Source organism: Haliotis rufescens, unplaced genomic scaffold (genome assembly GCF_023055435.1).
Source record: "Haliotis rufescens isolate VD_foot unplaced genomic scaffold, xgHalRufe1.0.p SCAF_26, whole genome shotgun sequence".
NCBI lineage: Eukaryota > Metazoa > Mollusca > Gastropoda > Lepetellida > Haliotidae > Haliotis > Haliotis rufescens.
In genome coordinates, this window is record NW_025963957.1 from 6,809,986 (window position 1) to 6,823,328 (window position 13,343).

The 13,343-nt window shown below is 45.9% G+C and overlaps 1 protein-coding gene across 1 annotated transcript in view; it reads left to right on the forward strand.

Moving 5' to 3' along the window:
- Positions 1 to 13,343, forward strand: part of LOC124137309 (nucleolar pre-ribosomal-associated protein 1-like) — a 38,537-nt gene that overhangs the window by 16,938 nt on the left and 8,256 nt on the right. Inside the window, exons 16-26 of the mRNA XM_046503544.2 lie at positions 681 to 757; positions 3,156 to 3,298; positions 3,832 to 4,032; positions 4,436 to 5,393; positions 5,779 to 5,913; positions 6,424 to 6,683; positions 7,963 to 8,033; positions 8,717 to 8,886; positions 9,983 to 10,093; positions 12,203 to 12,266; positions 13,072 to 13,234. Coding sequence (XP_046359500.2) covers positions 681 to 757; positions 3,156 to 3,298; positions 3,832 to 4,032; positions 4,436 to 5,393; positions 5,779 to 5,913; positions 6,424 to 6,683; positions 7,963 to 8,033; positions 8,717 to 8,886; positions 9,983 to 10,093; positions 12,203 to 12,266; positions 13,072 to 13,234 — 2,353 coding nt within the window. The remainder of the gene's footprint in view (positions 1 to 680; positions 758 to 3,155; positions 3,299 to 3,831; positions 4,033 to 4,435; positions 5,394 to 5,778; positions 5,914 to 6,423; positions 6,684 to 7,962; positions 8,034 to 8,716; positions 8,887 to 9,982; positions 10,094 to 12,202; positions 12,267 to 13,071; positions 13,235 to 13,343) is intronic.

Consider the following 13,343-nt stretch of genomic DNA (forward strand, 5'->3'; position numbering starts at 1 on the left):
GTCATCCACTGTCATTTTAGGCAATGCAGAATTACTGAAAATGACCTCTGAAAATTATTCTTATCTTTTGCATATTCTTTCACACGGTTAATTTCACTATGTATGAATCAATGTTAAAAATCATATCAGACGTAGATATGGGCCACAAAAGTGATGAACCTTTCACACCAGTAGTCTCCTGTTTGTTTGACCATTGTTTACATGAGAAATTGACACGTTTAGTGTCGTACCTTGTTAGAATAAATGTATAAATGTAAATGTAACTTCATCATGTATGTAATTCCTTTGGAGTGTAGTATTCAACATGTAAGTTCATATAAAGAGGCCATTAGTAGCCATTTTGTTTTATTTTTAAACTAAAACTAAATATATTACTTTCACCAAATGGATTTTTGAAAATATATATGTACACATTTTTAGAAGTAATTGTCTTGGTCTTGAAATTGTTTTTTATGCTGTTTGATAGACAGAACAGTGATGTCTAATGATTCGTCAGGTGGCTGTCAGGAATTCATTATATTTGATGCCAAGTAGATTCCGCTCAGCTGTATGAGAAATGAGTCCTACATTGTTAAACCTTGAGGAGACATAAGCATGTTATGATGAGAGGCCATATGTTTTATGTGTGTAAGTTGATTGCAGCACAACCTGGTGTTACTTGAATGTCTTTTGATTGGCAGATTCCCCTTCAGTCCGCTCACACTGATTGGCTTGGACTTGTTGAACACAGACGTGCAGTACAAGGACAACGCAGGAGGTGAGTGACAGTTGTGTGAGTCAGTGACAGTTGTGTGTGAGTCAGTGACAGTTGTGTGAGTCAGTGACAGTTGTGTGAGTCAGTGACAGTTGTGTGAGTCAGCGACAGTTGTGTGTGAGTCAGCGACAGTTGTGTGGGAGTCAGTGAAAGTTGTGTGGGAGTCGGTGACAGTTGTGTAAGAGTCAGTGACAGTTGTGTGATGGTTATGGCGAGTCTGTGACAGTTGTGTGAGTCAGTGACAGTCGTGTGGGAGTCGGTGACAGTTGTGTGAGAGTCAGTGACAGTTGTGTGGGAGTCGGTGACAGTTGTGTGAGAGTCGGTGACAGTTGTGGGAGTCGGTGACAGTTGTGTGGGAGTTGGTGACAGTTGTGTGAGAGTCGGTGACAGTTGTGTGGGAGTTGGTGACAGTTGTGGGAGTTGGTGACAGTTGTGTGAGAGTCGGTGACAGTTGTGTGAGAGTCGGTGACAGTTGTGTGGGAGTTGGTGACAGTTGTGTGGGAGTCGGTGACTGTTGTGTGGGAGTTGGTGACAGTTGTGTGAGAGTCGGTGACAGTTGTGTGGGAGTCAGTGATAGTTGTGTGGGAGTCTGTGACAGTTGTGGGAGTCGGTGACAGTTGTGTGGGAGTCGGTGACAGTTGTGTGAGAGTCGGTAACAGTTGTGTGGGAGTCGGTGACAGTTGTGTGGGAGTTGGTGACAGTTGTGTGGGAGTCGGTGACAGTTGTGGGGGAGTCGGTGACAGTTGTGTGCGAGTCGGTGACAGTTGTGTGGGAGTCAGTGATAGTTGTGTGGGAGTCTGTGACAGTTGTGGGAGTCGGTGATAGTTGTGTGGGAGTCGGTGACAGTTGTGTGAGAGTCAGTGACAGTTGTGTGGGAGTCGGTGACAGTTGTGTGAGAGTCAGTGACAGTTGTGTGGGAGTCGGTGACAGTTGTGTGGGAGTCGGTGACAGTTGTGTGGGAGTCGGTGACAGTTGTGGGGGAGTCGGTGACAGTTGTGGGAGTCGGTGACAGTTGTGGGAGTCAGTGACAGTTGTGTGGGAGTCAGTGACAGTTGTGTGAAGGTCATTGACTGTTGTGTGACAGTTGTGTGGGAGTCAGTGACAGTTGTGGGAGTCGGTGACAGTTGTGGGAGTCAGTGACAGTTGTGTGGGAGTCGGTGACAGTTGTGGGAATCATTGACTGTTGTGTGGGAGTCAGTTACAGTTGTGTGAGTCAGCGACAGTTGTGTGGGAGTCGGTGACAGTTGTGTGGGAGTCGGTGACAGTTGTGTGGGAGTCAGTGACAGTTGTGTGAGAGTCATTGACTGTTGTGTGATAGTTGTGTGGGAGTCAGTGACAGTTGTGGGAGTCGGTGACAGTTGTGGGAGTCGGTGACAGTTGTGTGGGAGTCAGTGACAGTTGTGTGAGAGTCATTGACTGTTGTGTGATAGTTGTGTGGGAGTCAGTGACAGTTGTGTGGGAGTCAGTGACAGTTGTGTGGGAGTCATTGACTGTTTTGTGATAGTTGTGTGGGAGCCATTGACTGTTGTGTGATAGTCATTGACTGTTGTGTGATAGTTGTGTGGGAGTCAGTGACAGTTGTGTGGGAGTCATTGACTGTTGTGTGACAGTTGTGTGGGAGTCATTGACTGTTGTGTGATAGTTGTTTGGGAGTCATTGACTGTTGTGTGATAGTTGTGTGGGAGTCATTGACTGTTGTGTGATAGTTTTGTGGGAGTCAGTGACTGTTGTGTGATAGTTGTGTGGGAGTCATTAACTGTTGTGTGATAGTTGTGTGGGAGTCATTAACTGTTGTGTGATAGTTGTGTGGGAGTCATTGACTGTTGTGTGGGAGTCATTGACTGTTGTGTGACAGTTGTGTGGGAGTCATTGACTGTTGTGTGATAGTTGTGTGGGAGTCATTGACTGTTGTGTGACAGTTGTGTGGGAGTCAGTGACTGTTGTGTGATAGTTGTGTGGGAGTCATTGACTGTTGTGTGATAGTTGTATGGGAGTCATTGACAGTTCTGTGATAGTAATGTGACAGTTGTGTGAGTGTCGGTGACAGTTGTGAGAGTCAGAGACTGTTGTGTGGGAGTCAGTGACAGTTGTGTGAGTGTCGGTGACAGTTGTGAGAGTCAGAGACTGTTGTGTGGGAGTCGGTGACAGTTTTTTGGGTTGTGATGAAGTCCTAAGCCATGGGCAACATGCATGATTGATCTGCTTTAATCTACAATTAGAAATACATTATATAGATGGAAATACCTAGAGTTAATTAGCCAACGCATTCATGACACAATGTTGATGTTGTGCTATTTTAGTTGTCTGTTAATAATATGTATTGTTATAGAGAGGCACAAGACTGCTTGTCTATCACAGTATGAAATCTTTGTATTTATTAAAACATATGCTCTTGTATCAGTTTTGGACTACTTCTCGGCTGCCATGTTGGATATCGTTCACACCCAAGTTGACCCAGTTGCCTACGCTACCCTAGTGAGTAGACAGCAGCCAGCCGCCTCCAGACACGCTCAGTACATCACTTCCTGGATGCACAACACCAAGGTAACTCGTCTTCTGCAGAACTCAGTGTACTTAGTCCCTACAGTAAGCAACCTATACTTGTCGTACATGGCGACTTCATGGATCGGATGGTCAGACTCTGTGACTTGGTTGAAGACAGATGACAAGGATCATGATATCAATCACTGGATTGTCTGGTCCAGACTGTTCTTCAGCCACTGTCATATATGTGTGGTGTATACTTGGATGTAACCATAGTGAAGTCAGCTGGCTGAATGTACGTCATCGTACCACGGTTGTGTGGATCAGTGTTCGCACTCTTCAGCACTGGTGTTGTAGGTCATCGTACAACGGTTGTGTGGATCAGTGCTCACACTCTTCACCACTGGCTTTGTCGGTCAAGGCTGCCTTGAAGTCGTTCAAACAACTGCATGCAGGCATGAGAATGTACACCATATTTCAGAATATGTTTATATTTTTCAAATTTAATCCTCCCTCTGAGTAGGAGTAAGTGTTACGTAAGTCAGCCAACAGTGATCCCTAAAAGTTTGAGCATGTTGAGTAATTTGTATCAGCCGTGGAAGCCGCAGAAGTCAGACAGGAGTTCGTCCGATGCCGCTGTGTTGGTGCAGGTGTTGTGGAGTGACCCCGAGGTGGCTGCCGAGATGACCGACGCACTGGTGGCCGCTGTGAAGAGTTTCGGTGTCAGTGAGTCAGTGCTGCTGGCCCAACAACTACTTCTGTGTATCAGGCAAACTGTGCACAACCTGCAGCAGGTACGACATTCTCTGTAATCTTCCATGTCAGTATTAAGTCAACTATTACGATGCAATAGTACCATGAAATGATACAGAAATATTTATTGCAAAGGTTTGCCAAGGCAAATAAACAATAATGTTCACTATGACACTCAAACGCTGACAGAGAAGTCTGAGCCCGAACTGTTATGATGTCTTTTAGTAACCATAGTAACCATCTGTAAGAGACCTGTAAACCTTATCCGTGTTTTCCGATATCTTTAAGTGTGAAGCCTATTTCAAAGTTTTTCAAGAAAACATTTTATATAATTTTGTCACAATCTGTTCCCAGAGAAAAGGATGAAGACTAATTCTGTCTTTCCATGGTACATTCATGGTACATTCAATTCACAAAATGACCATTTTATTTCTTTCCCCAAAGATGCAAGGTACTGCCGAGCAGTCACTGAAGACATACTTCAAGCTTCTGAGAGTTGTGGTCAGGAACATAGTGTCAAACTCCCAAGGTGCCAACTCCCAGCAAACTGGATCAGAAATATCAGCAGAGTTTGAGATACTTCAGGCCAGTCAGAAGTCTGGCCAGGACATCTTGACAGACATCCTCAGTACCATATTCCAGCATCCGACCCTGAAAGCAGCCTTCCTCAAACATGACTCCAGTTCCACTGACACGTTGGATGTTGACGCTCTCCTTACAGAGGAGATGATGACACTGCTGCTGATGGTGGAGCTGAAGGATGCTGTAGTAGACCACGCCTTGAGGGATGTTTTCAGCGTGTACGCAGAACGGATTTTGAAGTCACTAAAGTCAGTTCTCACAGAATCAAGCACATTGGAATCTCTGAAACTTGTGACCAGCTCTGTGGAAGCCCTCCTGCCATTCCTAGATCCAGCTGTGTATTTTAGCAGTTTCCTGGAACAGCTGCTAGACTTCCCATCCAGTGTTCTGGTATCTAAGGGGAAATCTAAGAAACTTTCAAAAGCTGGTGAACTTGTGATAAATCTGGCCTCGAAGTCACTTGCAGAATTGCAAGAGAGGTCGAAGGGGAGACAACTCCTGCCCTTTGCAAAAATATCCACTTTAATGGATTTGATGACTGCATCCAGAGATGAGTTCCTGGGGGAGTTTTGTCGTCATTTGCTGGAGGTTCAACCTTCCTATTGTCTGGCTGTGAGTCGGGAATTGTGGGAATATTTGCTTGATCACATGACCATAGGTCGAGTTGGTATGGTGACGAGAATACTGTGCCAGAACTTGGTACTGAGGACGGAGTTTGAGGACTGGCTGGTGAGATCGGTGGATCGAGTGAGGGAAGAGAGAGGATTGTATGGCAAGGTCATCGTGACCTACCTGCGCCTGAAAGGAAGGAAAGAGTCAGGTAGTGCTTTGTTCTTCAGATTCATTTAATAGGTCCATTACCACTTTCTAGGGAACCCGTGAAGATCCGGGGTAGAATAGTTCTTCAGCAACCCATGCTTGCCGTAAAAGGCAACTAACGGGTTCTGGTGGTCAGGCTCGCTGACTTGGTTAATGCATGTCATCGTGCCTTTCATCGCACTGACGTTAATAGATCACACTGCGAATGTGTGACTTGGTGTTGAATGGGCTGCTATACTTTTGCAAGAACTAGCAAACACTCCCTACTCTCACTCTCATCTGTCTTCATGGTCATATAACTGGACTTCCTGAATCTTTCAACAAACAAACCAGCTTTGCTCTGTGTGAGGATTATCAGAATGAAATCTTATTGCATGACATTCCAGGACAGGGTACCAATGGCCAGCGGTGTGTGAAGACTGTGGAGAAACTGTACTTGACCAGCACACCCGACCTTCTAGGTGAGACCGACGTGTCGGTCATCAGCGTTGTGTGTGCTCTTGTCCAGGAGAACTGTATCGGTGAGTTAGTTTGAGGAGTCTGGAGGTTCATCTTTTCTTTCATGTTCTACATGTAATGACCAAGATTAATATCATTATACAAAACGTGAGTGTAGCATGATTTCCAGGAGGGTCCCATCCATGAGTATCCTTTGTGTCTCCATTCCCTTCACTCTGGGTCCAGTCAGTCAACCTTGACCTGTCTTCTGAAGGATCCCGTGTGGATTCTGGGATAGAATTTGTCCCCAACGACCTATACTTGTTGTTCGAGGTTGTCGGATCAGCTTGTGACTTGGGTAGATGCTTGTCATGGCCCCCAGTGGTGGGGGATGATGCTCAACCATTGGTTTGTCGGGTCAAGTTTGGATTATTTATAACTGCCATGGTATCACGGGGGTATTGCTGTCTGCAGTGTTAAACAACTATTACTCATCAACTTACTGAAGGAATCAGAGAAATGGCAACAGATATAAGTCATGGATGTGAATTTTGAAGATAAGAAAAGTGTTGATTAGCACCATATGTTTACAGGAGAACAGAAGGTGAGCAAGATCTGGTCTGAGCTGTCTTCAGGTCTGTGTGATCACGAGGACATCCTGCAAGGCCACCTGGAGGTGTTGTTGCACTTGTACCACCTGCAGACGTCTACTGGCGGGGAAAAGGGGGACACACACTCCGGGGACCTCCTGGGGGCGCTGATGAGGACACTCGTACTAAGTGCAGGGAGGAAACATGGGAGGGACCAAGATGTAGAAGACTACAGTCTCAAGGTCATGGCCCAGGTGCTACAGGTGAGTCCACTCTCAAAGTCATGGCCCAGGTGCTACAGGTGAGTCCACTCTCAAGGTCATGGCCCAGGTGCTACAGGTGAGTCCACTCTCACAGTCATGGCCCAGATTAGTTCAGTCTCAAGGTCATGGCCCAGGTGCTACAGGTGAGTTCACTCTCTAGGTCATGGCCCAGGTGCTACAGGTGAGTTCAGTCTCAAGGTCATAGCCCAGGTGCTACAGGTGAGTTCACTCTCAAGGTCATGGCCCAGATTAGTTCAGTCTCAAGGTCATGGCCCAGGTGCTACAGGTGAGTACACTCTCACGGTCATGGCCCAGGTGCTACAGGTGAGTTCACTCTCAAGGTCATGGCCCAGATTAGTTCAGTCTCAAGGTCATGGCCCAGGTGCTACAGGTGAGTACACTCTCACGGTCATGGCCCAGGTGCTACAGGTGAGTTCACTCTCAAGGTCATGGCCCAGATTAGTTCAGTCTCAAGGTCATGGCCCAGGTGCTACAGGTGAGTTCACTCTCAAGGTCATGGCCCAGATTAGTTCAGTCTCAAGGTCATGGCCCAGGTGCTACAGGTGAGTACACTCTCTAGGTCATGGCCCAGGTGCTACAGGTGAGTTCACTCTCAAGGTCATGGCCCAGATTAGTTCAGTCTCAAGGTCATGGCCCCGGTGATTCAGGTGAGTTCAGTCTCAAGGTCATGGCCCAGGTGAGTTCAGTCTCAGGGTCATGGCCAAGGTGCTACAGGTGAGTTCAGTCTCAAGGTCATGGCCCAGGTGAGTTCAGTCTCAGGGTCATGGCCCAGATGAGTTCAGTCTCAGGGTCATGGCCCAGGTGCCACAGGTGAGTACACTCTCTAGGTCATGGCCCAGGTGCTACAGGTGAGTTCACTCTCAAGGTCATGGCCCAGATTAGTTCAGTCTCAAGGTCATGGCCCCGGTGATTCAGGTGAGTTCAGTCTCAAGGTCATGGCCCAGGTGAGTTCAGTCTCAGGGTCATGGCCCAGGTGCTACAGGTGAGTTCAGTCTCAAGGTCATGGCCCAGGTGAGTTCAGTCTCAGGGTCATGGCCCAGGTGAGTTCAGTCTCAGGGTCATGGCCCAGGTGAGTTCAGTCTCAAGGTCATGGCCCAGGTGTGTTCACTCTCAAGGTCCTTGCCCAGGTGCCACAGGTGAGGGGCTGGTACATCTGTCAATTCATCCTCCTAATCTTGTTTTCCACTTACATAACCATGATCTTTTTTAACCATGATATCATTTTGTGTTGATGATCAAGATCATATTCTTTTATCAGAATTCTGAAAGTGGAATAAACACAGGCAAGATGGTGGCCGGGTGGTTGGACTTTGTCAAAGTTTGTCTCAAGTAAGTGGAGGAGGAAACAACAAATGAGATGTACAATTCTACAATGAACAGCTGTAGTGTTATTACGTTACTGCAAACTACAAATGACCAAAGTTCTCAGTTTCGGTTACATTTAATGCAATCCCAAATACTCTAGGGCCCGACTTTTACTGTTAGAATAAGAATGATTTAGAATGATTTCTAGTCCCAGGTTTGCCTGGATTCCTCTACGACAACTGCGTCACTTCGGGCTTTTCTCCCAGTCCGTGGACACGCCCACATGTAACACAAATAGTGCTGAATGTGGTGTTATCCAACTTGCTCGCTCACATGCATTCATTTGTAAATACTCGTAGTTATGCCATGGTTTGTGTGTATACCACAACATATACCACAGTACACACATCATATACAGCTACATATACCACAAGAACCTCCTCAATATGTCATGGCCTTTGTCAGTGAGTGGGTGACTGAGTAAGTGAGTGAGTGAGCTTCACCAACTATAGCAGTCTTCCCACCTTGTATCCATTGGGGCATCTGAACCCAGGTACCTGGGGGACAACACTTTCCCCACGGGGCTGTCCTGCATGCCGTGATGCAGTTTCCATGCCGTTGAGGCATCAGTTTGAACCCTGTGACTCAGTCAGCCCTCATACTGACTTGCACCATTGCTCCTTGTCAGCCTGACCTGTTTGTTTCAGAGCTCTGTTTTCGGAGGCGAAGCTGCTGAAGGTGATTGACAGGCTGGTTCCGCTGGTGTATGTTGAGTCACATGACGTGTCTCCACCAATCACAATGCTGTATGAGATGCTTATGAGCCACTCACAGTTCATGCTGGTCATGCTTGGGGAGAAAGGTCAGGAGGTCAAAGGTAAGGTGAAGGCTGTGACAAAACTCAGATTATTCAGCTACTACATGATCAGACCCAGACAAATTCTGCAATTCCACAATTGCGGAAAGATTTGCAGAAAATGTAACTTGCCCCAGAATTGCAGAAAAGTTGTTGAGTTCGCCCTTTTTTTAATCAATCGATAAACTAATTTTTCATTATTTTCTAGATTTTTAGTTGAATTTAGCACTTGAATGGTGCCCAAACATTTAATATGTGCTTCAAACACAAAAAAATATGAATCCTACAATAAAACGAAATTTGAAATATACCATACTCTTTTTAATGTTCTTGTGGTGTTTTGACCACATAAACTGTGTTTTCATCTAACCATAAGTAAATATCAGACACTGAGGTATATATCAGACATGTAGATGGACTTGCATAATTGTATGTCTTGTAGTATCTGAATGAAAAAGATTAAAATAAATAAAAGAAAAAAATTAAGTTGGTATTAATGTTTGAGGGGGAAATGCTTATGTTTTTACTGCTGAATGTACTGCAGAATTTCATAGTTTTAGCTGCAGTATTTTGATATTTGTACCGCAGAATTTTGATAAATTTACCCAAGAATTTGTCTGTGACTGCATGATACCTGAGGCAGCCATAGGGAAGTAATATGGAAAGTTTCACTGTAGTCCGTGTCCAGATCCCATTACTTACAGTAGTAGTATAACATGAGGACAGCTTCTTTGTTAAGCTGATATTAGGTTAACACTTTCACTTGCAGACAAAAGTAAGCCAATCTCAGTAGGATCTGATCTTCGTGCCCATTACCGCTACACCCATTACAGGTCACATTGGACGACCTTTGTTAACTTTGACCGACCAATAAAATGACTAACAAGAAGTCAACATTGAGCAGCTCTCTCGAACAATGCAGGACTAGTTTCAAAATTTGAGAGGTGGACAAAAGATAATTGTGGAATGTCTGATAGATGGCCGAGATGTATGGCAGTACTTCCCACAGGCTAGGGAAAGTCTTCTGTTTATCAATATGTCATTCATTGTACAGTGAATATGTCTATGTCAGTTTGTCACTTATTTAATCCATTAACAATTACTCTCCTTTCTCCAGACCAGATGGTGAATGTCCTGTTGACTCTGATTGAAACCAGCTCGGAATGCTGTGACCCCAGTCACTACACTGTGTTACAGGGGGCATACGGCGCCACTCTCTCCCAGACAGGTAACTCTTGTATATGGAGCCACTCTCTCCCAGACAGGTAACTGTTGTATACGGAGCCACTCTCTACCAGACAGGTAACTGTTGTATACGGAGCCACTCTCTCCCAGACAGGTAACTGTTGAATACGGAGCCACTCTCTCCCAGACAGGTAACTGTTGTATACGGAGCCACTCTCTCCCAGACGGGTAACTGTTGTATACGGAGCCACTCTCTACCAGACAGGTAACTGTTGTATACGGAGCCACTCTCTACCAGACAGGTAACTGTTGTATACGGAGCCACTCTCTCCCAGACAGGTAACTGTTGTATACAGAGCCACTCTCTCCCAGACAGGTAACTGTTGTATACAGAGCCACTCTCTCCCAGACAGGTAACTGTTGTATACGGAGCCACTCTCTACCAGACAGGTAACTGTTGTATACGGAGCCACTCTCTCCCAGACAGGTAACTGTTGAATACGGAGCCACTCTCTCCCAGACAGGTAACTGTTGTATACGGAGCCGCTCTCTCCCAGACGGGTAACTGTTGTATACGGAGCCACTCTCTACCAGACAGGTAACTTTTGTATACGGAGCCACTCTCTACCAGACAGGTAACTGTTGTATACGGAGCCACTCTCTCCCAGACAGATAACTATTGTATTCGGAGCCACTCTCTCCAAGACAGGTAACTGTTGTATATGGAGCCACTCTCTCCCAGACAGGTAACTGTTGTATACGGAGCCGCTCTCTCCCAGACAGGTAACTGTTGTATACGGAGCCACTCTCTACCAGACAGGTAACTTTTGTATACGGAGCCACTCTCTCCCAGACAGGTAACTGTTGTATACAGAGCCACTCTCTCCCAGACAGGTAACTGTTGTATACAGAGCCACTCTCTCCCAGACAGGTAACTGTTGTATACAGAGCCACTCTCTCCCAGACAGGTAACTGTTGTATACGGAGCCACTCTCTCCCAGACAGGTAACTGTTGTATACGGAGCCACTCTCTCCCAGACAGGTAACTGTTGTATACGGAGCCACTCTCTACCAGACAGGTAACTGTTGTATACGGAGCCACTCTCTCCCAGACAGGTAACTGTTGTATACAGAGCCACTCTCTCCCAGACAGGTAACTGTTGTATACAGAGCCACTCTCTCCCAGACAGGTAACTGTTGTATACGGAGCCACTCTCTACCAGACAGGTAACTGTTGTATACGGAGCCACTCTCTCCCAGACAGGTAACTGTTGAATACGGAGCCACTCTCTCCCAGACAGGTAACTGTTGTATACGGAGCCACTCTCTCCCAGACGGGTAACTGTTGTATACGGAGCCACTCTCTACCAGACAGGTAACTTTTGTATACGGAGCCACTCTCTACCAGACAGGTAACTGTTGTATACGGAGCCACTCTCTCCCAGACAGATAACTATTGTATTCGGAGCCACTCTCTCCCAGACAGGTAACTGTTGTATATGGAGCCACTCTCTCCCAGACAGCTAACTGTTGTATACAGAGCCACTCTCTCCCAGACAGGTAACTGTTGTATATGGAGCCGCTCTCTCCCAGACAGGTAACTGTTGTATACGGAGCCACTCTCTACCAGACAGGTAACTGTTGTATACGGAGCCACTCTCTCCCAGACAGGTAACTGTTGTATACAGAGCCACTCTCTCCCAGACAGGTTACTGTTGTATACAGAGCCACTCTCTCCCAGACAGGTACCTGTTGTATACAGAGCCACTCTCTCCCAGACAGGTAACTGTTGTATACGGAGCCACTCTCTACCAGACAGGTAACTGTTGTATACGGAGCCACTCTCTCCCAGACGGGTAACTGTTGAATACGGAGCCACTCTCTCCCAGACAGGTAACTGTTGTATACGGAGCCACTCTCTCCCAGACGGGTAACTGTTGTATACGGAGCCACTCTCTACCAGACAGGTAACTTTTGTATACCGAGCCACTCTCTACCAGACAGGTAACTGTTGTATACGGAGCCACTCTCTCCCAGACGGGTAACTTCTGTATATGGAGACACTCAGATACTCAGAGGAAATTCTCTATTGTCATAATGCAACAACTGGCAGTAGTCGTGTCAGTATTCACCATGTTGGTTGTTTTTGCAGACCAAAAAATCCTAAAGATGATGTTCCTGTATGAGAAGCATGGCAAGGGTCTGAGTGATGCTAGGTATGTACACAGTCAGGACTGCTTCAAACACATAGCCATCCAAGCAACATGTACCACCAAGCAAGGGACAGCTCTTGTAGCTCAGTCTCATGCTTTTAGGATGTTAGAAAATCTTCTGCAGTACATTAAGTTTTCTTAACATTGTACGGTACAATGCCGGAATTCAGATTTCTGGGGAGGTTATGGTGTAGTTATTATCTCTGCAGAGTTACATCCCTTGACATGCCAGAATCTGCTAGGCATGGGTTTAATTCTAATTAACAACCTTGGTTCTTCAGCACCATATCTGTTGTCATGTCTTTCACCAAGTTAGAGAAATGTCTGCTCCCACCATCACTTTCCATTTTCACATGCAGTGATATGGACCAGTGAGGATCCGGGGCAGAATTGGTCTTCAGCAGCCCATGCTTGCTGTAAGAGGCGGCAACGCTTGTTGTAAGAGGCGACTAACGGGATTGGGTGGTCAGGCTCCGTGACTTGCTTGTTTCCAAACTGCATAGATCATACTCATGATAAACAACATACAAACAAACACACAAACAAACATGTAGTGATATACTTGCATCCACGGGAGATCTCACTTATATCGCTTATGGACTCAAGCCATGTAAGGGCAGTTATGCATCGTCTTAAATTATATGTCTTGTTTTGTTAATATTATTTTAATACTTGTCAATTTTGTATGATCATGTGGGGTTTCTTTTTTGGACATTTGTAGAAGTCATTTAATAATTTTATAATTAAATTCTGATGTACAATATACGAATGTGTGTAGGTGATGTTGACTGTAGCTGTTGTACTGTAGGCCGTTCCTGTGGGGTCCGAAGGCGGTTGAGCACTACGCACTGCGGAAGAGCCTGGCGTCCTCCCTCCTCAAGCAGCCATCGATGGAGCAGATCGTGGAGGCCTTCGATGTCCGCACCATGTACAAGTCAGCTCTGAACTTCCCCATTGGCAGGAAGCTCATGGTAACCCGCAGTTCTTTTTAATGTCATCAAGTGGTCACAATCTTTGATCTTTGTCTGATTGTTTGTCATAGCTCCTTGTGGCATGGATCCTTGACTGACTGTGTGTCAT